The sequence below is a fragment of the Rhinopithecus roxellana genome, chromosome 15 (genome assembly GCF_007565055.1).
Source record: "Rhinopithecus roxellana isolate Shanxi Qingling chromosome 15, ASM756505v1, whole genome shotgun sequence".
Taxonomy (NCBI): Eukaryota; Metazoa; Chordata; class Mammalia; order Primates; family Cercopithecidae; genus Rhinopithecus; species Rhinopithecus roxellana.
In genome coordinates, this window is record NC_044563.1 from 118,633,897 (window position 1) to 118,661,676 (window position 27,780).

At 40.3% G+C, this 27,780-nt stretch overlaps 1 protein-coding gene across 1 annotated transcript in view; it reads right to left on the reverse strand.

The window, feature by feature from the left end:
• Positions 1-875: 875 nt before the first annotated feature.
• TMEM123 (transmembrane protein 123) overlaps positions 876-27,780 on the reverse strand; it is a 58,496-nt gene continuing 31,591 nt past the window's right edge. The window contains exons 3-5 of the mRNA XM_010379057.2: positions 7,248-7,538; positions 6,871-7,024; positions 876-3,460 (exon numbers count right to left, since the gene is read on the reverse strand). Coding sequence (XP_010377359.1) covers positions 3,436-3,460; positions 6,871-7,024; positions 7,248-7,538 — 470 coding nt within the window. The 3' untranslated portion in view covers positions 876-3,435. The remainder of the gene's footprint in view (positions 3,461-6,870; positions 7,025-7,247; positions 7,539-27,780) is intronic.

Here is a 27,780-nt window from a genome sequence, read left to right on the forward strand (position 1 = left end):
CCTGTTGGGGGGGATGTGAGGGCACTGGCTGGGTGAGGTGCAGTGATTCTGGTAGCTGTGAGGGTGCAGCAGTGTGGTCTCCTTGTACCTGTTTTAGCTGAGAACACTGTTGAAAACTGCAGGGATCCTCAGCAACCACCACTGTCAGTGTTTGCAGCAGTGGTAAGGGCTGTTGGGGTGCTCAGTGATTGATGACTGTAGGGTCCTCTTGATCTCTCTTTCCCCGACCAGGGAAGTTGTGGCTAAAGGGATCCTTCTTGACACTGGGTCTGGCATGCAAGCCCACTTGAGGTGGCAATGGAACTGGTGCCTGATGAGTGATGCCCAGAGAGCAGCATGTGTAAAGGGACTGTAGCTCTGGGGTGGTAATGGCACTGGTGCCCAGGGCACAGACACCCTGCTGACAGTTGATAATGGTATGTGAAGTATGGGAGCTTATGAAACAGGCAGGGACAAAAGCACAAGTGTGCACACAGCTACAGTGGCTTTAGGGTTGGGGCAAGTCCTGGCCCTCTATGATGACTAAGCTGGTCTCCAGGGTGTAAATAGATAGAGAAACCTTGGCACTGGGGCCCAGGGTGCAAACTCTCTTACTATGGCAGTGGCTTTACTATTTGCAGTATAGGTGTGCACAGCCCAGCCTTGGAGTCAGGGCCTGGAGTGTGGGCTTTCAATGGCAGCTGAGTTGATGTTCAGAGTGTGGACATGCAGAGAGATCTTGGCTCTGGAGTGCAAACTAGCTTGCTATGGCCATGGCTGTTGGTTACCTTTGTGGCAAAAGAAGGTGGTATCCTCTGCAGAGCCCTTCTTCTGCGTTTGAGTGTTTTCTGTTTATCTTGAGTTTAATGAAATAAAGCAAAATCACACACCTAAAATTTTAGAAGGAGAACAATTTTATTCTAAAAATAGATCTTGGTAACAATGAAATACCAAAAGCTGGTCATTACAATAAAAAGAAAAGAAGAGTTTAACTTTTTTCCTGAAAATACAAAATTATCACTATAATATACTGCCAACTGTTTATCTGTATTTGAATTATTCCTTTCATGGATTATTCAAGAAAATTTTAAAATTGGCTTCTGCCTAGTACTTATACATCTGGATTGTTCTGATCTTCAAATAAATACATTCTTAAGGAATGCAAGCAAAAATTGAGCATTTTCCTAAGTAAACGTAATTAGGAAGGTAAATTTATGCTTAGGAAATGTGATCCAAAGCAAAATTTTTTTTTTGCATAACCATTTCCCTCAATTTTTATAGATAACAACAACAAAAAAAACCCTGCATTGAAAGTACTGGTATTTGCAAGTAACAAATTATACTACTTATATACAGAGAAAAGACATAACTAAACTACTTCAAATCCAATGCAGAGGAAACTTTCAAGGCAAATGACTTAGTACTTAAAAAGTGGTTTTTCTCTCTTCAAAGGGCTAAAGAAACAAGTATTCAAAAAGAAACTTCAGGTCGGTCCACAAAGTTCTGACTGACTTGAAGTAGTGAAATACCAAGAATGCAGAAGACAAATTTAAAAGGCCTTCATTAGAATAAAGTATATCTTAACTACATTTTGCAAAGAAATGAAGCAATGGTTGCATAACCAGTCAGGGCCAAGTTAGTAACATACAACTCAGCCATCAGCCCACATCTCTTTCAACTAATCTAAATGTATTTTTTAGACAATTTCCTCCATATTCTATGTTACATACATCCTATCATATCCATATTTTGGATGATTTTTTTCTATGTTCATCAGATTATTGGTTATAATGCACAGCAAGCAGAAATGATCCATTTCAAAATTCTTAATATCTAGCATTCTCTGCAAAACAAAAGCTGACCACAATAGTTTTATTGTATTCCTGTTAAATGTAGGCGCATGTTCATCAGGACATCTGAGCTATTTTTAGGACCTTCAGAAACTGGTGTGATTTACTTTGGCCCTCTGAGATAGAAATGCGATCTTAGTATTTACTGTGACTACATACCTCTTTTGTTAAAGCCTGACCCTGAGTTTTGAGTGCTGGAATATAAACTGTGAAACGGAAAACACTCCAAAATACATTGTGGCTAATACCGGTGTCTCTACAAATACTGTGCTTTTTCTGTCCATTAACATAATGCATCTGAAAGTACTTCTCCTTCAGCATGGAGTAAGAGGAATCTGAGGGAATATCCAAATCAGGAAGGAGGAAATGTCCTGCTAAAAATTCCTCTCAAAACTTTCTAAGAATTTATTCTAAAATATGTTGGTGTTTTAGTATAAAAAATGTCATTTCCCCAAATCTCTGAGTAATATCAACAGTGCATGAAAGAAAATACAGCATTTTCATCCTGCAGGTTTAGTAGCCTGGGGGAGGTCCCACAATCCCTGGGTTAATAAACACAGCATTAGGCTACAGTTTTGACTCTATAGAATTCTAAATGTTCTTTTGAAAATCATACAAGGGGTTCTTTTTCTTAAAGTTAGGTGTGTTTACACTCAATTAAAAATTTCTAGATATTGAAAGCAGCTCTACAGTTCTTAAAATATTCATGAAATATAAGATTAAAATTAAATGAACTAAAGTAATTTCCAGTGGTGACAATATTCTCACAGTAGCAAATAATCTAACTTCTAGGTGGTTTTTTTTCCTATATTGCCAGGATTATTTAATACTGACAACTAAGTCTTTAAAACATTATGTTAAACACTGCAGTTTACCTAAATTACACAGAGAACAAAAATTACATCAACATTGAAAGCTCAAAAGAAGTTAATAAAAATATATGCTCTTTAATGCTCCAATGGATCCCTAACAGGGTTAAGCACAGATATTATTTGGGGTTTTATCTGAAAATTTTCTTTTTCTTGGAGTATTTTGTTTCTAGACCAACGACTACAGTTTAAAGCACAAAAAATGTTGATGTTTTTCTTAAATTATGCTTCAGATCTGGTTTACTTGATTGTATAATTTCTGTGTGGCATCAGTAATCAGGATATATCCAGCTCTGAAAAGCACTGAAGTTCTTTGTGTGAGCTCCAAAAGATACCCAAAATCCTGAGTGCTGTGACAAACTCCTTATTTGTATGCCCAGATGGCACTTACAGATGACACCTTTCAATTACTGGTTATATGTGACCAATGCCTCCCACCCCTGGCCATTTAAAAAAAAAAAAAAAAAGAGAGATAGGACTTGTTTGTCTTACTATGAGCTTGCTAAAAGTGAATATAAACCATTGTATTCACTGTCTGTAAGCTCCAGTTTATTACAAAACCCAAACCCTTGTTACCTTGAGGAATCTTTACATATTTACGTAATACACTGTACATTATATGCATGGCCTGTTTATACTATTTTCAAAACATGAATATTGTTTTAAACTATTAATAAACCAAAATTAATTGATAGGGCGGCATCAATCTGTCTTCCTTCCTTGGTCCATGGATTTCCTTAAATGATGGCATCATGTTCATCTCTGTAATATATTAAAAGTTACAATTACTTTGTTTTGTATTTCTGTCAAAACTAGTTATGTTCCTATTTGTTAGTAAAGTAACATTAGAACAATTTCAAGCTGCACAATCAAAATTGTCATTGTTCTGTGTAAAGTTCCTTAAGTATCCAGTATACTGTAGTGGTTAAAGATATGGGGGTTATGGCATGGGGATCCACCCATCTTGTCTTGCTGCGATCACAGACACAGACATAGCTTCTGTTTGTAAGTCTCTATTAAATATTTCTTTCTACCTGGGCACAGTGGCTCATGCTTATAATCCCAGCACTCTAGGAGGTCAGAACAGAGGATCACTTGAGCCCAGGAGTTTGAGACCAGCTTGGGCAAAACAGTGAGACCACCATCTCTACAAAAAATTTAAAAATTAGCCTGGTGTGGCACTGCATGCCTGTAGTAGCCCAGGAGGCTGAGGTTGCAGTGACCCGTGATCGCACCACTGCCCTCAACCTGGGTGAAAGAGCCAGACCATGTCCCCCTCCCCAAAAAAAGTTTCTGAGAAACTGGGTATGTCAGCCTCTTTTCCTTTGGCCTCTTAGCTTCCTCAGACTTTTAAGGGTAGGTTTGCCCAAACCTGCCCACTGCAAAGCACTCTGTTTAGTCATAGTTTCCTTTATGTATTCTTTCATGTATTGACCTTAAAAAAGAACATTTCTGAATATGCCTTTAATCTGACAAAATATCACCTTGATATTCTTTTAAAATGAGTTTGAACCTACAGCCACACCACTGTGAATGTGTCTGATCTCATTTGATCCTGGAAGCTAAAGTGAGTTTGATAGGATAAATACATGCAATGCAACTTTATTTAAATATAACTTTTAAAAATATGTTCTTAAGGCCAGGCATGGTGGCTCACGCGTGTAATCCCAGCACTTTAGGAGACCAAGGTGGGAGGATCACCTAAGGTCAGGAGTTCAAGACCAGCCTGGCCAACATGGTGAAACCCCCATCTCTACAAAAAACACAAAAATTAGCTGGGCATGGTGGCAGGCACCTATAATCCCAGCTACTGGGGAGGCTGAGGCAGGAGAATAGCTCGAACCCAGGAGGTGGAGGCTGCAGTGAGATGAGATCATGCCATTGTACTCCACAGCCTGGGTGACAAGAGGGAAACTACATCTCAAAAAAAAAAAAAAAAATCTGTTCTTAAATTATCATTTTTGTTTAAGTATTAGTAATGTAACTGTTAGATCCAATTTTCATTTACGATGAGATTTTTTTTATTTTTTATTTTTTTTTTTTTGAGACGGAGTCTCACTCTGTCGCCCAGGCTGGAGTGCAGTGGCCGGATCTCAGCTCACTGCAAGCTCCGCCTCCCGGGTTCACGCCATTCTCCTGCCTCAGCCTCCAGGGTAGCTGGGACTACAGGCGCCCGCCAACTCGCCCGGCTAGTTTTTTGTATTTTTTAGTAGAGACGGGGTTTCGCCGTGTTAGCTAGGTTGGTCTCGATCTCCTGACCTCGCAATCCACCCGTCTCGGCCTCCCAAAGTGCTGGGATTACAGGCTTGAGCCACCACGCCCGGCCTATGATGAGATGTTTAAGAGCTTATAGCAATAAATAAAAATTTAGGAAACTTCCATGTTCTTATTTAGTACTTCTTACAAATGTATCAAGAAGTTTGATTTGCTTTTATGTGTACTGAATCATATGTAGTGTCAAAACTGGAAGATTCCCTCCAATGGCCTAGTCCAACATTTCCCAAAATATATTCCACACAATACTAGTTCCAAGAGATAGACAGTATTAGCTCCCCTTGGAAAGGGGCAGGGGGAGGGATTTAATCATTTAACAAGTATTTTGGTTAAAAACTTGGGAAGCAGTTCATACTGTATTCCATCCTGGAAAATCATAATGTATATCAACATTTTAAAGGCTTAGGGAAGTCTTTTTTTTTTTTTTTTTTTTTTTTTTTGAGACGGAGTCTCGCTCTGTCGCCCAGGCTGGAGTGCAGTGGCCGGATCTCAGCTCACTGCAAGCTCCGCCTCCCGGGTTTACGCCATTCTCCTGCCTCAGCCTCCCGAGTAGCTGGGACTACAAGCGCCCGCCACCTCGCCCGGCTAGTTTTTTATATTTTTTAGTAGAGACGGGGTTTCACCGTGTTAGCCAGGATGGTCTCGATCTCCTGACCTTGTGATCCGCCCATCTCGGCCTCCCAAAGTGCTGGGATTACAGGCTTGAGCCACCGCGCCCGGCCAGGGAAGTCTTATAGTAAACTGTTTTAGTTTACTTTAGTCAACTGAACATTTCCCAAACTTTTTGATATAGGAACTGTGTGTGTGGGACACATGTATGTCAAATGTTAACCCACAAGGCAAATTTTGGAAAACAGTCTGTTCTATGGTATTTATATACATTAACAATCAAAAGTGAATTAGCTCTTGCATATGTGCAATGGAATGAATATTTGTGTCACCCAGTATGAATATGTTGAAACCCTAATCCCAGTGTGATGATATTTTGAAGTGGGGCCTTGGGGAGGTAGTTAGGTCATGAGGGTGGAGCCCTCATGAACAGAATTAATACCCTTACAATTAGAGGTCAGAGAACTAGCTAGCCGCCTTTCTGCCATGTGAAGAAGGCCCTTACTAGAACTCAACCATGGTGGTACCCTAATCTTGGACTTCCAAGCATCCAGAAGTGTGAGACATAAACGTCTGTTGTTTAAGGCACCCAGCTGTATGATACTTTGTTGTATCAGCGTGAACTAAGACAACATGTAAGATTCAAAAAACAAACAAAAAGGACTATTGGAGCAACAAAATTTTAGGCTATGTCCTCAAACCATAAGACCTATAGAGCTACGTGTAGGGTAAACATGGTTTGTTGATTAGGTCTTGTTGATAATGCACATCTATAAAGAGAGTTTTGCTATAGATAAAATGATAAATTATATTATTTATACTAACTACTCATTTAAATTATCAGGGATAATGAGGGTGTCAGAGGAATTTCTTTTGTTTGTCTTTGTCATGGAAAGCAAAAGCCATGGTTTTACCAAGGATGCTATTTAGTACCACAACAGACACAAACATACTAAGTCAACCGCCTGCTGAGAACTGGTATTTCTTATGATTAGTGGTATGAGTAAGTGAAAATTTCAGGGTGGGTTAACTCTGGTCTCTTGTAAAGTATGTTTGACACTAGGAAAATACATTTTTGTAAGTACATACATCCATTTTCATTTGCAAATAGTTATAATCACAAGCTTGTACATAAATAATTTACTTTGGGCGAAGAGGGTTAATGGGAATGTAACTCATAAATCTATCAATTATTCATCCCTGAGATGAACACTGGCTTGATATTTTATCATAATTAAAGATGTGCAACAACAATTTTTTTTAAAAAGTCCTGGCCATTCAAAACTTACATGGTTCTATACCGAATGCCTCTTCTTGAGTAATACATTTTGCATCCAATGTAAAGAATAGATAAAACTCCCAGCGTTAATACAATACCACCAACAAAGCTCCCAGTATCAAATTTTGATCCTTTCTTTGCTTCAGAATGCATAGTTGTTGTGACTAGAAAAAAACAAAACAAAATAAAAAAGGGCTTTAGATGCTTTTTTTTTTTTTTAACATTATAATTAAAGCTCTCTGATTTTCTGTGTGAAGAACATTTAATTAGGAATTAAGGAAAATCTAGGCATATAAAGTTTCTATATTATTTTTGAAAGACAGAATAATGACTTAAATGTGGCATTTACTTGCAGCATAGGAAAAACAGGTCAGCTTTAATACATACTTGTTACTGATGAAGCAGCAGATGTCACTGAACTATTGTGGGTTACGGTCATTGTGGATGTTGTTATCTGAGATGTGTTCTGTGAAGCACTTGTTGTTTTGGGTGTAGACTTTAAGGTGGTAGAAGTCATATTTGTTGAGACCATCGCTGGTGTTGTTGTATTAGATGCTGCTGTGGGTTTCATGGTGGTGACTGTCACATTGCTGGAGTCTGAGGCAACTGAAGTTGGTGGTTTCACAGTACTGTTGGAAGTTTCGTTTGTATGGTTGGAAGGCACATGTTGAAGAATCTCTGCAATAATACCAAGAAACATTAAAACCAGAGCTATGCTTTAGGGAATAAGATCCCATTTCTCTGAGACTTTCATGGTCACAGACAAAGCAAGAGATCTTACAAATACAGCAGCATTTAACATACTTAGCCGACTTAATACTTTGTACTATACTGCAATAAAATGTTTCAGACTAGTTAAAGACTCAACAGAAACCAAGTCTAAATTTATATAAAGTTAGAAATTTGGGGGAAGATATGAAGGAAAAAAACCCCAGAAGACTGAGTTCCCTCAGTGCAGGGACATGTCTTAATCATCTCTGTCTGAACATCTCAACATACTTCATATCACATAGCAGGCTTTCAACAAATACCTGTTGAATGGATGGATAAACTAATGAATATAAAAATGGTTTTTAAATTTCCAGTTCTCTGCTATACCTTCTAAGGGGCTTTGAGGACAATAAATTCAGTAGCTGCATGTTTCTAACCCTCCTGGTAGAATGAGAAGTGCAAGTGAATTATTCTTTGTAAGAGTAAAGCCAACTTCCCACTATGCATTAGGAAGTGAAATACCATCACAGAATGTGGCTAGCTGTCATACTGGTAATAATGATTTCCCATAGCTGAAAGGACAGTTCTAAAACTATCTGTGAAAGTTTTAAAAATCCAAAAGGCAATTTGATATGAAAAGAAAAATTAGTGATTTAAAATACACAACTCAGTACCTTCGCTCATACCTGAAACTGAGTTTTTCTTTTTTGGGGGGTATGATGTAAACAAAAACAAATAGGTACTGATGTTGTTAATGCTTTTTTTTTTTTTGAGATAGAGTTTCACTGTCACTCAGGCTGAAGTGCAGTGGCAAGATCTCGGCTCACTGCAACCTCTGCTTCCCGGGTCCAAGTGATTCTCCTGCCTTGGCCTCCTGAGCAGCTAGGATTATGGGCGTCTGCCACCATGCCTGGCTAATTTTTGTCTTTTTAGTAGAGACGAGGTTTCACCATGTTGGCCAGGCTGGTCCTGAATGCCTGACCTCAAGTGATCTGCCTGCCTCGGCTTCCCCAAGTGCTGGGATCACAGGCGTGAGCCACGGCACCCGGCCAATACTCCTTAAAATAAACTTCGATTACTTTTGTTTCCATCCAGTAAAGGTTTCCTTCTTTTTGTATACAATGTGGCATATAACCAGAAGCAAACCTTTCTGTATTAATTTTATTTCATACTGCATCTTCTTTTTAATGCCACAATTTCACTAACGTTTACAACTGTAGGTACCTATTAGGATACAATGTCTAGGGAATGAAAGCTTTTCATATGTCTTTGTCCGTTTAATATGATGTAATATATCTCTGTATTCATTTCCTGTCTCATAGTTTATTTTCAGGTTTATTGGTTTCCTATGTTGCCTACTGCTATGGTTTGGATTTGGTTCATTTGTCCCTCTCAAAATTCATATTGAAATTTGATCTCCAATGTGGCAGTCTTGGCAGGTGGGGCCTAGTGGGAGGTGTCTGGATCATGGGGGCAGATCCCTCATAAATGGCTTGATGCCCTTCACATGGTAGTAAGTGAGTTCTCGTTCTGGCAAAATTGGATCAGTTCCTGTGGAAAGGATGAGCTCCCATGAAAGGGGGTTGTTACAAAGCCAGGATGCTCCTGGGGTTTTCTATCTTTGCAGTTATCCACTTCCCCTTTGACCTTCTCTGCTATGTTGTGGCACAGCTTTATAAAAGACCTCCCCAGAAACCAGGGCTTGCAGAACTTTCCCAGCCTGCAGAACCTCGAACTAAATGAACATTTTCTGTATCAATTACCTAGTCTCAGGTATTCCTTTATAGCAACACAAAATGTACTAAGACACCTATACACTCCCATTTTATTCTTTATGTCCAAATACTTAAGGTACAAAGAATTAATCACTGGGCCTGCCTTCTCCTTTCCCTCGGTGAGAGCAGTAACAATGTCTTAGGGTTCCTTGCCCCACCACTGCTGCCAAGTACCAAAAGTGGTACTTCATATATTATCCTATCTGCCACAACTATTTTGGCCTTATTCTTGAAAGACCATTTATTTATTTACTTAGAGATGAAGTCTCACTGTGTCACCCCGGCTGGGGTGCAGTGGCATGATCTCGGCTCACTGCAATCTCCGCCTCCCGGGTTCAAGCGATTCTTGTGCCTCAGCCTACTGAGTAGCTGGGATTACAGGCATGTGCCACCATGCCTGGCTAATTTTTGTATTTTTAGTAGAGGGCTTCACCATGTGATCCGCCCACCTGAGCCTCTCAAAGTGCTGGTACTACAGGCATGAGCCACTGCGCCTGGCCCCGTATGTATTATGATTATTACTATTTTTGAGACAGAGTCTTGCTCTGTTGCCTGGGCTGGAGTGTGGTGCCTGCGATCTCTGCTCACTGTAACCTCTGCCTCCCAGGTTCAAGCAATTCTCCTGCCTCAGCCTCCCTAGTAGCTGGGGTCACAGACATGCACCACCACGCCCAGCTAATTTCTGTATTTTTAGTAGAGACGGGGTTTTGCCATGTTGGTCAGGCTGGTCTTGAACTTCTGACCTCAGGTGATCTGCCTACCTTGGCCTCCCAAAGTGCTGGGATTACAGTTTAAGCCACTATGCCCGGCCCCCACTATTATTTATTTTTGACTTAACTGTCAAAACAAGTTGGTTTTAATAGTGCTGCTTACCTGTGTATCAGGTTTTACTACTGACATTTCTACTACTTTCTTCAACTTTGGGTCTCTGTGATCTCTTCTACTGAGTATGATTTATTTTCTTAATAAGGCCAAAGGAATTAATGCTTTTTATACTGCATAGGCAAATAAATAAAAATTATCTAAGTAGGTAATACAAATGCACTAAGTTCAAATGAACTTGAACTAATCTTTTCTTATTCAAGTCTGAATGTTCTATAAAGATACAAGTAATAGAATTTAACATTAAAATAATCGCCTTTTATTTTAAAATGCTGAATGGATTCTATTGCAATGAAATTAAATACAGCAAAGAACCAACGTTTATATCATACCTTTAGAACAGAATGATCCCGTGGAATAAAACAATGAACATGATACTGCTTTTGGATTCAACACATACACACATACACAATCCCTTCCCCCGGCCTCTGGTATAATAAAACATTCTTCAGAGATACTGCACAAAGTTACATGGGCAAAAACGGGAAGCTATAATAGGTTAGTTCTCCGCTAAGTCAATCCAAATGTGCTAAAGACACAAAAATTTTGTCAATTTCTATGAATTGACAAAACAGGCAAAGGAAATTTTGCATTAAACTGTGTTTCCTGATGCTTAAAAGTGTAAATGAAATGCAAGGATGCTCTCGGAATTCACATCAGATGACCCAGTCGTCTGTAGTAAGTAAACAGTCACTTGTTTTCCTCTGCAAATGATACCATCCCAACTCTGGTCTTCTTCCCTCTCCCTTAACTGTTGAAATGCTGACTGGCACCTCTAGGAGTGGCACAGTTAACACTTGCACAGAGATGTAGAACGGACCATCCATGCGGGACTTGCAAGGGGTGAAGCTTTATCTAACTCTGCCCATCTTAGCCACTCAGTCTCCTCCAGCCTCTGATAAGCTAAGGTTGAAGAACCTGAGGCGCATATGTTGCTGGAGGGTGTCGCTGTGCAGGGTGTCCACTCCCTCCTGTGTCTATGGTGGGGGAAAAGAGGACAATGCCATCCTCCACCTCACACCAGCCTGGGAAGGCTTCCAGGGCACTATCTGAAGAGCTGGACAAGCATCTACTGGACTCAGATAGACAGTAGGATTTGATTCAAGCCTGAACAAAGGTAAGACACTATGATTGAGCTCCATCTACCCATCAGCTAAGTTTAAAAGGCTGCACTAGGAGTAGACTACACCTCCACTAATAGCAAAGGTTCTTGTTTCCCAAATCAAACTCCATGGAAGATAAATGACATGGGATTGCCTGAAAAAAGACAGCTTCCTGGGGCTGGGCGCGGTGGCTCACGCCTGTAATCCCAGCACTTTGGGAGGCCGAGGCGGGTGGATCACAAGGTCAGGAGATCGAGACCATCCTGGCTAACACTGTGAAACCCCGTCTCTACTAAAAATACAAAAAATTAGCCGGAGGTGGTGGTGGGCGCCTGTAGTCCCAGCTACTCGGGAGGCTGAGGCAGGAGAATGGCATGAACCTGGGAGGCGGAGCTTGCAGTGAGCTGAGATTGTGCCACTGCATTCCAGCCTGGGCCACAGAATGAGACTCCGTCTCAAAAAAAAAAAATAAATAAAAAATAAAGATAGCTTCCCAAGAGAGTACAGCCTAGAGAGGGGGAGGTCACCAGTAGTGGGTGGAGCACCAAAAGCATGGGCCAACTGGAGGAGAGGCCCACTGCATCAAGAGAGCTGAAGGGGGAGGCTTAGCAGGAGGATCTCCCAGGAACCTACCAATGAGAACCACACATCTGCCATCCAGAGGGCACCTGTGCCAAATGAAAACAGCCCAGCCATCAACCAAATAGCTTTTGTCCCTTAAGCCTCTCTAGGCCTGATTCCGTAAGGGTGGCAAACAGCAGAAGTGAGGAGAAGAGGAGGAACAAGGAAGGAAGCCAACAACATTAACCTTCCCACTGTAGGCTTCTAAGCCTGAAGCAGGCCTGGGCTGGCAGAAGGGACAAGTTTCAATTTTGAATCACTGTAGAGTTTTATTATTTTGGTATTATTCTGGACAGGAGCTGCACCCTACTAAATAGAACTTATTCAGTGAATTGGACGTTCTATCTATAACACCTCAGCTAGTGCAGTTGGGAGGGGAGAGCCACCAGGGAAAGGGTGTGTGTGACATACAGTTGCCCATGCCCAGTGTTAAGGGTTGAACTGTTCCCCTCTCCACCCTGCCCAAATTCATAGGTTGAAGTCCTAACCCCCTAGTACTTCAGAATGTGACCTTACTTAGAGAGAGAATCTTTACAAAGGTCATTAAGTCGTCAGGTTAGGCTTACTTACCCATTATGCTTAGTGTCCTTATTAAAAGGGAAAATTTGGAGACAGACACACAAACACACAGAAAGAACACCCTGTGAAGACGAAGACAGAGATCATGGTGATGTTTCCATAAGCCAGGGAATGCCATGGATTGCCACAAACCAACAGAAGCCAGAGGAGAGGCATGGAACAGATTCAAAGCCCCCAGAGGGAAGCAACTCTGCAAACACCTTCACCTCGGACTCCAGCCTCCCGACCTGTGAGACGATCCATTTCTGTTGTTTAAGCCACCCAGTTTCCGGTCCTTTGTTTCTGCAGCCCATGCAAATTAATACACTCAGCCTCAAAGTTTTTTTCATTTATAAAAAATATGTTTCCGTGCAATGGTACAACTGGCACTAGTGATTATATTGAGCCGATTCCTTTTGCAGATCTTTGAAACTAGTCACCATGATATGAAGTCAGTCCGTAAATACTCGTCAAACCACCCACAAAACTTGTTTTAATGAAAGCTGAGATCATGTATGGATGTCAATCAGAGATATAAGAATTTCTCTATTTAACTCCTGGTTTCAACTAACATAATTACAGGAAAAATTAAGTGAAGACTGTAATAACAGCATCCATGCACCTTCCTTCCCAGCAGCTGCAGTGTTCAGCCCACAGTGAAAGACGACAAAGAATGCACACATGGCTATGAGCGACGTCTGGCACTGCTGTAAAAAATATATTCCAACAGCCCAATCAGTTCTCCATTCCTGTTTGGTGGTAAAACTATTACTCCTAATTTTTCTGTGATTGGAATTAGAGCTTCCATTTGCTGAGCTCTTCTTTTCACCAAGCCCGGTAATGTTACCTAGGCATGGTGAGTACAAGCTCAAGCTCTGGATGAGCTCAGCAATTTACTTGCTTGGGTGCCTTAGATTCACTATCCTTTCTTGTCTACAAATCAGGGCTATCACAAGAGTTTGGGAGAATTCACTGATATAATCTGTGTTGAGCACTTCGCACAGTGCCTGAGAAGTGCTCAACTAATTGTTTTTAACCATTAGTTTCATTAAATGTAACTCCCCTACAGAGCTGCACTGTACAATTCCCGATGGGAGGCTGAGGAATAGGCACTGTGAGATCTCCGAGCTCCCATGGTTACCATAACTACCATCTGAATAACATCTTACGGAAGAAGACACTATTGGGGTATTTTTGATTTATCAATGCAAACACCCAAAAAGAAAAAAGTGAGGCCCAGACCTTTTTCTGTTAATAGCAGACAGCCACTATATTGCAACAAGGCCAAGGACACTATGAAGCAGTCCATTTTTCTAGTTTCAAGTAAAAGTACTTATCAAAGTTTGGATTCATTCCGACTATCTCTGCTGTGTTGAAATAACTTAATCTTATTCCTACAACCTTGAGTCCAAAAATATCTAAGTGCCATTGTTCTTCTTTAACCTAAATATCTCAAAGTTAAGGATAACAATTTGTTTTCATCAGGGCATCAGATATACACTTAAACCGGAGTTGAAAATACACATCCAATTTTTTAAAATCTCATAGTTATTTTTAAATGGGACAGTAGCAGCTTTTCATTTCCTATTATAGTTGTCAAAAATACTGAGCTATTCAAGACATAAACCATAAATTCCTGGTGCCATAGTTATTTTGGGGGGTCTGTGATTCTAGGAATGGTCTGCAGCTTGAGTAAATTTAAGAAAAACTACTCTTATGTGGGGTTCTGGGAATTTTTTAAAACATGAAAACCTTGAGAATCTCTTTCCTATAGAATTTACAACCTTACCCCATCAACTAAATATCAGTGTAATTCCAGAACATTCATTGTTTAGAAAGCAAAGAGGCCTTTCCTCATTGCAGAGTCAACAGATTCATTCTAAACATTCTTCTGAATTCAAATTACCTGGGGATCAAAAATCCATACAACTGAAAATCTAGATTAAAAAAAAAAAAAAGATCTTTAAAAAAACCTAGACAGGCCGGGTATGGTGCCTCATACCTGTAATCCAAGCACTTTGGGAGGCCCAGGCAGGCAGATCACCTGAGGTCAGGAATTCGAGACCAGTCTGGCCAACATGGTGAGACCTTGTCTCTACTAAAAATATAAAAATTAGCTGGGCGTGGTGGCAGGCACCTGTAATCCCAGCTACTGGGGAGGCTGAGGCAGGAGAATTGCTTGAACCTGGGAGGCAGAGGTTGCAGTGAGCCGAGATCGCAGGCACCATACTCCAGCCTGGGTGACAAAGCAAGACTCCATCACAAAAAAACAAACAAACAAATGAAAACATACTAGATCAATCTAGATTCAAAAAAAAAAAAAAAAAAAAAAATCTAAAACAGCTTTAAAATAAATCATGATAAATAACTATATTTTCTGAAAATGTTTTATAATTCCTAAATTTTTATTTATTTATTTATTTATTTATTTTTTTTTTTGAGACGGAGTCTTGCTCTGTCGCCCGGGCTGGAGTGCAGTGGCCGGATCTCAGCTCACTGCAAGCTCCGCCTCCCGGGTTTACGCCATTCTCCTGCCTCAGCCTCCTGAGTAGCTGGGACTACAGGCGCCGCCACCTCGCCCGGCTAGTTTTTTGTATTTTTTAGTAGAGACGGGGTTTCACTGGGTTAGCCAGGATGGTCTCGATCTCCTGACCTCGTGATCCGCCCATCTCAGCCTCCCAAAGTGCTAGGATTACAGGCTTGAGCCACCGAGCCCGGCCTAATTCCTAAATTTTTAAACTCAAAAACTAAAAAAGTTTCAACAGGGAAAAACAATGGTATATATATAATCACAGAAAAATAACAACTAGGGATTCCAATAAGTTACAGTATATCTGCAGTAAATTTACTACCACATTTTAGTCAAACTATCATTCATTCCACTAAAATCTATGAACATAAATAGGATGTTTGTTTCCTGTGGCAATAAATGAAAGAGGCACTTCCAGTTAAAGTGATAATGACCTGTATTAAGGACAATGAGAGCTAACAACGGAGACATAGTTCAGGTCTGTGTAAGGAAACATGCTTGAAAGGTGATCCTGTTCATTCCCAGAACTGGAATTGAACTGCAAAGAAGCTGAGCAGAGAGGGTGAGAAAAGCAGCCTGGCTTCCTAGGGCATGAGACTAACAGATGGGCAAAGTTGACAGGGCACTGTAGACAGTGTCCAGGCTTCCTTATGCTTTTCCCACAGGTCTTGCCCATTCCATTCCATTTCCACATACTCAATCCACAATTAATAACCCCTGTTAGTTACAAAAAAAGAGGCATGAATCACAGCCACAAGGGCATCAGGCTAGACTGATATTTTCCCCCTGTTGCTGCTCAAAACTCCCCAAGCCTCATCCTGGCATCCTCACTCTCCAGGGAGCAGAATTCACTCTGCTATTCCTCCCTATCATGTTCCTGTTAGGCTGGCAGCTGGCTCCTCCCTCATGCCTTTCCATACGCTTGTTTAGTACCTTCTATGTACCAAGAACTATACTAGGAGGCTCTGCAGACACAGAAGAGACGTGATCCTTACCAGCATGGAGGGTGGTCTAGTAAGGACGAGAAGAAAACAACACAGTTACAATATGTATGCCAGGGGCCAGTTCGATTTTCACCTCCTCCTCAGGCATCTTCCTTTTTATTGAACACCTATTGTTCATTTTTCTGAACTTTTATTATTACTTTAAAAATTAATGTATCTTGTGTGTTATAATACAAAATATATTTGGTCTTTGTCCCTGGTTCCTGGCACAGAGTTCCTAAAACCCCTTGGGATTTCCTGAATGATGGGAGCATCTTTGGTTACTCATGAGGACCCCTCTTTTGCTCAAACCTGAGTTTTTGGCCAATGAAGTGCCATAGGGTAGGGCCCAATAGATAGCCTCAGGATGGGCTCCTCACCAGAAATACCAGGTGATTAGAGGGTGGGAACTTTCAGCCCCATCCATCAACCTTTGGGAAAGCTAGAAATTAAGCTCTATAAAAACTCCTGGACTGAGATTTGAGAGGCTTCTGAGCTGGTGAACACATGGAGGTACTGAGAAGGCGGTGTTCCCAGAGAGCGTATCAAAGCTCTGTGCACCATTCCTCCACGCCCATACCTTACCCTAACTATCTCTTCCATTTGGCTGCTCCTGAGTTACATCCTCTATAATAAACCAATAAATGCAAATAAAGTGTTTCCTTGAGTTCTGGGAGCCATTCTAGCAAATTATCTAAGGAGGGGGTTATGGGAAACCCTGATTTATAGTTAATTAGGAGTACAAGAGCTGAACTTGCAATTAGCATCTGAACTGAGGGCAGTCTTATGGGCTGAGACCTTAACTGGTGGGATCTGACACTAAATCCAGATAGGTAGTAGATAGAGTCAGAATTGAATTGGATTGTAGGACACTCAGCTGAAGTCTGAGAACTGGCTGATGTGGGAAAAAAACACACATCTGGTGTCGGAAGTGCTGTACGATTATAGAGAAACGGTATTTTCCCAGGTCTTGTTTATCTTTTCAATTGAATTAATTGTAAGAACTATGTCTTATATTTTCATTTCATTCTATCAAAGTGTCAGACACAGTTCTGGGAAAACATGATAATTTCTAGTGTATGCTCCAACCTGTGCAAGTGCCTAGCACAGTCTGTAGCATATACAGTTGGGGGCCACCCAAGATGCGTCTGAACTCTTCACCGTTACAGACAAGGCCCCAGTTGCCCTCTGCTGCTTATACCCTTCTGCCCCAGGGGGAAGATCTATCTACCTACCTATCCCCTAGCATGCAGTTCATTTTTATTTCTGTTGCTTTGTTATGTTACTTCAGGTGCCTGGGCTGCTTCCCACCCATTCTCAGCTCTGTGAAATTTTACTCATGTTCAAGAACCAGTCTACACATCGTATTAAAGATATATTAAAAGCAAACAGAGGCCGGGCACGGTGGCTCATGCCTGTAATCCCAGCACTTTGGGAGGCCAAGGCGGGCGAATCATCTGAGGTCAGGAGTTTAAGACCAGCCTGACCAACATGGTGAAACCTCGTCTCCACTAAAAATACAAAATTAGCCGGGTGTGGTGGTGCATGCCTGTAATCCCACCTACTCAGGAAGCTGAGGCAGGAGAATCGCTTGAACCCAGGAGGCGGGGGTTACAGTGAGCCGAGATCGCACCAGTGCACTCCAGCCTGGGCAGCAGTGCAAAACTCCGTTTCAAAAAAAAAAAACACCAAATAGCATCAATAGGCCATTTAAAAGACAGAGATTATGAGGCTGGATTTAACTGTTTATAAGTAATATAACTTAAATATAAGATATAGAAATGCTGAAAAGTATTGAAAGTAAAAGTAAAGAAATTTTACAATATAACTACTGGCCAGAAAAAAAAAGACAACAAAACTCTATTAATATCATATGCAAGTCTTTAAGGTGAAAAGCATCCCTAGAAATTTTTTTAAAAGACATCTCATAAATGAATTAATCTAACAGGAAAATATATTTCATATACAAAATGAGAAATACATAAAACAAAATATGATAGACCTGATGGAGAAAAGTAGACACTTTTTATAGAGTTGGACTTTTGTCAACATCTCTAAGCAGAAGAACAGACCCCAAGAAATTCATAAGGAAATTACAGGTTCTCAACAATGTTAACAAATCTGACTTCTTCACATATAGAACAGTGTACCTAAAAACTACAGAATTCTTCACACACTAACTCCCAAAGGATGAGAAAATAAATATTTCCCAATTATTGATAAAGTAAAAAAAAAAAATTTAAAAATATTTTGATAAGGAACCTACAACCTAAAAACTTGTGGGATGCAACTCAAACTATGCTTAGAGAGAGAAACTTACAGCAAAAATGCATGTATTGGAAAGAAAGGTAAAATGAACTTTTGATGTGAGAATAAGCTTAAAAAATGCACACCATCTTCCAGCAACTCATACAAATGTTTCCATTTCAGAGAAATTTAAAAACTTTTGAAGGCTGCATTCCTCTTAAACGTGAGACTTACACTTCAGAAGTTTCTGTTAAGGTACGTGTTAGTCCATACCACGAGAAACAACTTGGAAAAACTTGCTCTTTCAAAACTTTGTTGGAAACCATCTCGAGATGGTTCCTCTAGCTAGATAAGTTTAATTAAAAGTGCATGCACCACTGGTGTACATGTGGACAGACCCCACCACCCCATCACTACTGGCACATGCACGTGGACCCTGCTGCCACCGTCCTGACGAAGCGCTTTTGCTGGCACCTCCACATTGGAATGTTATTGCCAGTGGACCAGGAACACCTAAGTTCCTCCAGCATGGAAGGTGCTTAATTTCGAGGGGCCAGAAAACAAAGCTGTAGGCCTGGTCCCAGACCTCCAGGGTTAGAGCACACGGCCCCAGAGTGCTGAGCTAAGCCTTGGCCCCCTGAAAGCATTCTGAAATGAAGCCAGTCAAATGAACCCAACTTATGCCACAGTCAAATCAAGAGCATCAAAGAATATAAAAGCAAAAGCCTCAAAGGACAGCAACTTCAAAGCCTACACAGCTGAGAAGGAACCAGCGCAAAAACTCTGGCAACTCAAAAAGCTGCAGTGTCTTCTTACCTCCAAACAACCATACTGGCTCTCCAGCAATGGTTCTTAATGAGACTGAAATGGCTAAAACATCAGACACAGAATTAAGAATCTGGAGGGCAAGAAAGATCAAGATTCAGGACAAAGTTGACACCCAATCCATGGAACCTAAGGAATCCAGTAAAATGATACAAGGGCTGAAACACAAAATAGCAGTTTTAAGAAAGAACCAAACTGATCTAATAGAGTTGAAAAATTCACGACAAGAATTTCATAATATAATCGCAAGTATTAACAACAGAAGAGACCAATCTGAGGAAAGCCTCTCAGAGCTCGGAGACGAGTTCTTTCAATCAACTCAGTCAGACAAAAGAAACAAAAAAGAAGGAAAAGAAATGGAGATAACTTCCTGGAAATATGGGATTCCTGGGATTATGTAAAGAGATCAAAACCTACAACTCACTGGCATCCCAGAGAGGGAGAGAAAACAAGCAACCTGGAAAACATACTTGAGGATACTGTCCTTGAAAATTTCCCAAAACTCACTAGATAGGTCAACTTTCAAATTCAGGAAACTCAGAAAACTCGTGCAAGATACCATACAAGATAACCATCCCCAAGACATACAGCCATCAGATTCTCCAAGGTCAACACAAAAGAAAAAATACTAAAGACAGAGAGAAGGGGCAGGTAACTTACAGAGGGAACTCCATCAAGCTAACAGCAGACCTTTCTGCAGAAACCCTACAAGCCAGAAGAGATTGGGCGCCTATATTCAGCATCCTTAAAGAAGAGAAATTTCAACCAAGAATGTCATATCTAGCCAAGCTAAGCTTCATAAGCAAAGGAGAAATAAAATTCATTTCAGACACACAAGTGCTAAGGGAATCCACTACCACCAGACTTGCCTTACAAGAGGTCCTTAACAGAGGGCTAAACATGGAAATAAAGGGCTATTACCAGCCACCACAAAAACACACTTAAGTACACAGACCAATGACACTAAAAGCAACTACACAACCAAGTTTACACAGTAACCAGTTAACAACACAGTAACAGGGTCAAATCCACACATATCAATGTTAACCTTGAATGTAAACAAACTACATGCCCCACTTAAAAGGTACAGAATGGCAAATTGGATAAAGAAGCAAAACCCAATTGTATGCTGTCTTCAAGAGACCAGTCTCACCTGCAATGACACCCATAGGCTCAAAATAAAGGGATAAAGAAATATCAGGCAAATGGAAATCACAAAAGAACAGAGGTTGCTATTCTTATTTCTGACAAAACAAACTTTAAACCAACAACAATCAAAAAGGACCAAGAAGGGCATTACATAAGATATAGGGTTACCTCAACAAGACAACTTAACTATCCTAAATAAATATACACCCAACACTGGAGAACCCAGATTCATACAACAAGTTCTTAGAGACCTATGGACTCTTATGATGACCACACAATAATAGTGGCAGACTTCAAAACCCCACTGACAGTATTAGATCACTGAAGCAGAAAACTAACAAAGATATTTGGGACCTGAACTTAACACTTGACCAAATGGACCTAACAGATATCTACAGAGCACTCCACCTAACAACAGAATATACATTCTCCTCATCTGCACAAGGCACATACTCTAAAATTGCACATGGCACATACCACATGCTCAGCCATAAAGCAATTCTCAACAAATTATGATTCTCAAAATCATACCAACTGCACTCTCAGACCACAGCATAAAAATGGAAATCAATACCAGGCAGATCTCTTAAAACTCATACAATGAAAAGGAAATTAAACAATCTGCTCATTACTAACGTCAGGGTAAACAATGAAATTAAGACAGAAATAAAAAATTCTTTGAAGCTACAACATATCAGAATCTGCGAGACATGGCTAAACCAGTGGTCAGAGGAAAGTTTACAGCTCTAAATGCCCACATGAAAATGTTAGAAAGACCTCAAATTAACAACCTAACATTACACCTAGGGGAACTAGAAAAACAAAAGCAAACCAACCCCAGTGCTAGCAGAAGAAAATAAATAATCAAAATCAGAGCTGAATTCAATGAAATTGAGATGTGAAAAACCATACAAAAGATCAATGAAACCAAAAGTTGGTGGTGGTGGTTGTTGTTGTTGTTGTTGTTGTTATTATTATTATTGAGATAGAGTCTCGCTCTGTTGCCCAGGCTGGAGTGCAATGGTGCAATCTCAGCTCACTGCAACCTCCACCGTCTGGGTTCCAGTGATTCTCCTGCCTCAGCCTCCCAAGTACCTGGGACTACAGGTATGCACCACCACACACAGCTAAGTTTCGTATTTTTAGTAGAGACAGTTTTACCATGTTGGCCAGGCTGGTGTTGAACTCCTGACCTCAGGTGATCCACTCACCTTGGCCTCCCAAAGTGTTGGGATTACAGGTATGAGGTACCACACCCACCCCAAAAGTTGGTTACTTGAAAGAATAAGTAAGATTGACAGACTCTGGCTAAACTAAGAAAAAAAGAGAGAAGAGCCAAATAAACACAATCAGAAATGATAAAGGAAACATTACCCCCAACCCTACAGAAATACCTCAGCGTATTTCTATAAAAAATACCCTCAGAGACTATTATGAACACCACTATGTACATAAACTGGAAAACCTGGAAGAAGAAATGGATAAATTCCTCTGAGAAATACTTCAGAGTATTTCTGTAAAAAAACAAAACAAAACCCTCAGAGACTATTATGAACACAACTATGTACACAAACTGGAAAGCCTGGAAGAAATGGATAAATTCCCAGAAACATACAACCTCCAAGACTGAACCAAGAAGTGAAACCCTGAACAGATCAATAATGAGTTCTGACATTGAATCAGTAATAAAAGACCTACCAATCAGGAAAAGCCTTGCACCAGACAGATTCACAGTTAAGTTCTACCAGACATATATTAATAAAATATAAAATTATTCCAAAAAATTAAGAAGAGATTCTACCCTAGCTCATTCTATAAGGCTAGCATCATTCTGATACCAAAACCTGGCAGAGACACAACAAAAAAAGAAAACTTCAGGCCAATATCCTTGATGAACACAGACACAAAAATCCTCAAGAAAATACTGGCAAACTAATCCAGCAGCACATCAAAAAGCTAATCTACCATGATCAAGCAGGTTTTATTCTTGGGATGCAAGGTTGGTTCAACATACGCAAATCAATAAATGTGATTTATTACATAATCTGAACTTAAAAAACCACATGATCATCTCGGTAAACAAAGAGAAGGCTTTCGATAAAATTCAAAATCCCTTTATGTTAAAAACCCTCAACAATCTAGGTATTAAAGAAACATACCTCAAAATAATAAGATCCATCTATGACAAATCTACACCTAACATCATATTGAGTGGGCAAAAGCTAGAAGCACTCCCTTTGAGAACCAGAACAACACAAAAATGCCCACTCTCACCACTCCTATTCAAGATAGTAGTGGAAATCCTAGCCAGGGCAGTCAGGCGAGAGAAAGAAATAACAGGTAACCAAGAGAAAGTCAAACTGTCTCTTTGCACATGATATGATTCTCCAACTAGAAAACCCCACAGTCTCTGCCCAAGGGCTCCTAGATCTGATTAACAACTTCAGCAAAGTTTTGGGATGCAAAATCAATGTACAAAAATCAGTACCATTTCTATACACCAACAATGCCCAACCTGAGAGCCCAAAAATCCACTCACAGCACATCCTTCCCCCACCACCACATACAATACTAGGATCAGCTAGAGAGATAAAGGTCTCTACCAGATATAAACCCCTCCAAGAAATCAGAATGACACAAATAGAAAACATCCTGCCGGCGCGGTGGTCAAGCATCCCAGCATGGGACCGAGACGGCGAATCACGAGGTCAGAGATCGAGACCATCCTGAAACGGTGACCCGTCTCTACAAAAATACAAAACTATGGCGAGGTGGCGGCCCTGGTCAGATATCGGGGCTGGGCAGGAATAAAACCGGAGCGCTGCAAGATTGGCCACCGCATCCAGTCGGCGCAGAGCGAACTGCCTCAAAAAAAAAAAAAAAAAAAAAAAAAAAAAAACAAAAGAAAACCATTCCTTGCTCATGGAGAGAATCAATATTATTAAGATGGCCATACTGCCCAAAGCAATTTACAGATTTAGTGCTATTGACATCAAACCGCCAATGACATTCTTCACATACATAAGTGGAAAAAGCTCTTCTAAAATTCGTATGGAACTATAAAAGAGCCCAACTAGCAAAAGCAACCCTAAGCAAAAAGAACAAAGCTAGAGTAATCATGCTACCTGACTTCAAACTATACTACAAGACTACAGTAACCAAAACAGCATGGTATCAGTACAAAATCTGATACACGGAACAATTGGAAGACGTTAGATAACCCAGAAATAAAACCTCACAACTACAGCCATTTGATCTTTGACAAAAGTTAACAAAAATGTACAATGGGGAAGGGACTCCCTATTCAATAAATGGTACTAGGATAACTGGCTAGCCATAAGCAGAAGATTAAAACTGGACCCCTTCCTTTCACCATATATGAAAATCAACTCAAGATGGATTAAAGGCTTAAATGTAAAACCTAAAACTATAAAAACCCTCGAAGAGAGGAAGGGAGGGAGGCAGAAAAAAAAAAATAAAACGCTAGAAGAAAACCTAGGAAACACCATTCTGGCCATTGGCCCTGTCAAAGCTTTCATGAAAGAGACACCAAAGGCAATTGCAACAAAAACAAAAGTTGAGAAGTGCGACCTAATTAAAGAGCTTCTGTACTGCAAAAGAAATGATCAATGAAGTAAACAGAAAACCTACAGAATGGGAGAAAATATTTGCAAACTATGCATCTGACAAAGGTCTAATATCTAGAATCTATAAGAAACTTTAATGAACACGCAAAAAACAACCCTTATTAAAAGGATATGAGCACACTTCCCAAAAGACATACACATGCAGCCAACAAACATATATAAAAAAAGCTCAACATCACTATTAGAGAAATGCAAATCAAACCACAGTAAGATAGCATCTCACACCAGTCAGAATGGTAAAAAAGTAAAAAAATAACAGATACTGGCAAGTCCGTGGAGAAAAAGGAATGCTTATACACCAATGGTGGGAATGTAAATTAGATCAGCCACTGTGGAAAGCAGTTTGAAGATTTCACAAAGAGCTTACAATAGAACTACCATTTGACCTATCAATCCCATTACTGGGTATATACCCAAAATATAAATCATTCTATTATAAAGACACATGCACATATATGTTAATTGCAGCACTATTCACAATAGCAAAGACACGGAATCAACTTAGAAGTCCAACAGTGGTGGACTGGATAAAGAAAATGTGGTATTAATAATATACACCATGGAATACTACCCAGCCATAAAAAGGAATGAAATCACATTCTTTGCAGCAACATGGATGCAGCTGGAAGCCATTATCCTAAGCAAATTAACACAGAAACAGAAAATCAAATAGTGCATGTTCTCAATTATAAGTGGGAGCTAAACAATGAGTACACAATGGACACTTAGAAGGGAAGAATAAGACACCAAGACCTGCCTGAGGGTAGGAGTAGGGAGGAGGGTGAGGATCGAAAAACTACCTATTGAATACTAGGCTCATTACCTGCGTGATGAAATAATCTGTACATCAAACCCCCATCACACATGATTTACCCATGTAACAAATCTGCACATGTACCCCTGAACCTAAAAGAAAAGTTAGAAAAACAAAAAGTACATGCATTCAAGTGTATGGCTTTTCAGCTTTCATGTTCACTATTCTAAAAATTAAAGTACATGTTGTACAAAAAAGTTCATTCATTCATCCATCCATATTTAATTTCAATCCTTGTTCATGTTTCCTCATATCCTGAATAAGTACTTTTAGCTACCAACATCAATTGTCAAACTAGGGTTAATCATGTACCTTGTACACCTACCTGTACATGAAATTAATCTAATGGTGTGAAGCAAGAAAGGCTCCTTCACAAACCTCCAGAAGGAGCTTTAAATGGTGCTCTAGCAAGAAATCACCAAGAGAATTAGACAGTCTCCTCCTCCATCAGCTCTCAGCTACCTAAACTCCCCAGGGCAACTGTGTGTCCAGTCTGTTAGACAATGCCTTTTTTTTTTTTTTTTTTTTTGAGACAGAGTCTCGCTCTGTCGCCCAGGCTGGAGTGCAGTGGCGCGATCTCGGCTCACTGCAAGCTCCGCCTCCTGGGTTTATGCCATTCTCCGGCCTCAGCCTCCCGAGTAGCTGGGACTACAGGCGCCCGCCACCTCGCCCGGCTAGTTTTTTGTATTTTTTTAGTAGAGATGGGGTTTCACCGTGTTAGCCAGGATGGTCTCGATCTCCTGACCTCGTGATCCGCCCGTCTCGGCCTCCCAAAGTGCTGGGATTACAGGCTTGAGCCACCACGTCCCGGCTGACAATGGCTTTTTAAAAGCATTTTTTAAACTACTTTTAAAATTCAGTATATTCCACACTAGCATTATACCCTTGAAGATGTAAATAGTAAAGTGAGCTCAATAGGTCTCTATTAGAAGAATGAGATGGCTGAATAAGGAATAGATTTATTAATCTAAAAGAATTCAATTTTTCTATTTATGAACACAAGTTATTAGTGTGGATTAGAAGTATTAAGATGCGGTGGGTAGTTTCGGCTGCATTTCTAGCTGGGAGGCAGCATTATCAATTCTATCCATCAGCTCTTCAACACTTCCCCCATGCTTGGAATGGCTTTTATGGATTAGGTAGAAAATGAACTGTTTCTTCCTTGTTTTAAGCCTTGAAATATCAATCCAGGATATACACTGTAAGCCACTCAGAATTTTTATATTCCCTTCCGTTACATGCTGAGGCCAAATTTCTTTCTGTAGAAACTTATAAGGTATATTGGAAGGCAATGGGGAAGAATGGTTTTTATATAAAAATATGCACAAACATATGAATTATATAGGAATTAAGACACTCTGTCTTAGAAACTATTTGTATCTCCAGATCCCCTCCCCACCCTCATCCAGCCTGCTCTCTGCCCTGAGAGGTGACACTTACAGACTGCACCAACAGGCTCCCTTGCCCCCCAAGGCTTCTGGTTAGATCTGGCCAAAGGGAAAGCATCACTGTTAATGTTTTATATTCCTCACTATTCTTACCAGTTTGTATTACTTACGTGACTCAGAGAACAGTAAATGTCTTTTACTGTCTAGGCATAGATCTGACCTGGAATGAGCTCACAAAAGCTGAGCCCTGTGTGCTCTATAAGTATCTGTCTGTCCCAGCAGTATTCAATGAATACCTCAACAGTGCTCATTCTGCATCGAATGCTGTTCTAAATATTTTATAAACATTTGTAATTTTCATAACCCTAGGAGGCAGATGTTATTGTCATCCCCATTTTACAGATGAAACTAAGGCACAAAGAGGTTGAGCAACTTGCCTAGGGTCACAAACTAGTAACGGGAGGAGCCAAGATTTAGACTTCCTCAGGTTGGCTAAGGAGTCCCTGCACTTGATCACTATTAGGCTGCCAGTCACAAGGAGCAGTATCACAAACTCAAGAAGCTTTGGTTAGGACAGGTGAGTGAATGTGTCAATGTTCCAATGTTAACCTTTAACATACTGCTGGCTAAGAATGATAAAACCAGGGGGCCGGGCCTGGTGGCTCACTTTGGGAGGCCAAGGCGGGTGGGTCACTTGAGGTCGGGAGTTCAAAACCAGCCTGGCCAACATGGTGAAACCCTGTCTCTGCAAAAATACAAAAAAAATTACCCAGGCAGGGTGGCGCGTGCCTGTAATCCCAGCTACTCTGGAGGTTGAGGCACAAGAATTGCTTGAACCCGGGAGACGGAGGCTGCAGTGAGTCAAGATGGATGGCGTCACTGCACTCTGGCCTGGGTGACAGAGTGAGACTCCATCTTGAAAGAAAACAACAACAACAAAAACTAGGGGATAAATAGATTTTAGGTAGAAAAATAACAACATAAACAAGCTCAGAATTACTCCAAGTATTTTATAAACCTCCACTGGGTATGTGCCAAATACTCCTGATATCCCATGTTCTATAAACCTGCATACAAGACATACTATCAGTCTGTCTCAATTATAAAATCCACATGAAATAACAACAACAACAACTTCTCATACTCTAAAATATCATTTTATTGTCACAGCGGGACTAAAATGTGTGAAAAAACATGTCTGAAATATTTTGAAATAACATTATTAGAGCTGTATTTGCAACCCTGAAAGGCCGTGCAGGTGGTGCTGTCACTCAGTTACAGAAGATTTATGGTCTAAACACGGGGAATAAGCATGTGTAATGTGCAGCTGCCACATAAGAATTTGGTCATTAACAAGCTCAACGCACCACAACAAAGAGATATTCAGTCAGCAAAGAAAAACCGTCTGCTCAAATGTCAGCACAAAAGAAATCCCTAGAGATGACAACTGTACAGTTTAGTATCTACTAGTAAATAATTTTAATTCATTGTGTAAAGGCACTAGAAAATTTAATATTTAATACTAAATATGTTTTCTTGCAAGACAAAGGAAAAATGGAAACTTCGCCAGTTACTAAAAACACATGCTTGTTTAATGTTAGCAATGGTACCAAACTGAAGATGGCAGTAATCTGGGGAAGCAGGAAGAAAATATTGAACATTTGCTGTGTGCAGTCACCATGCTAGG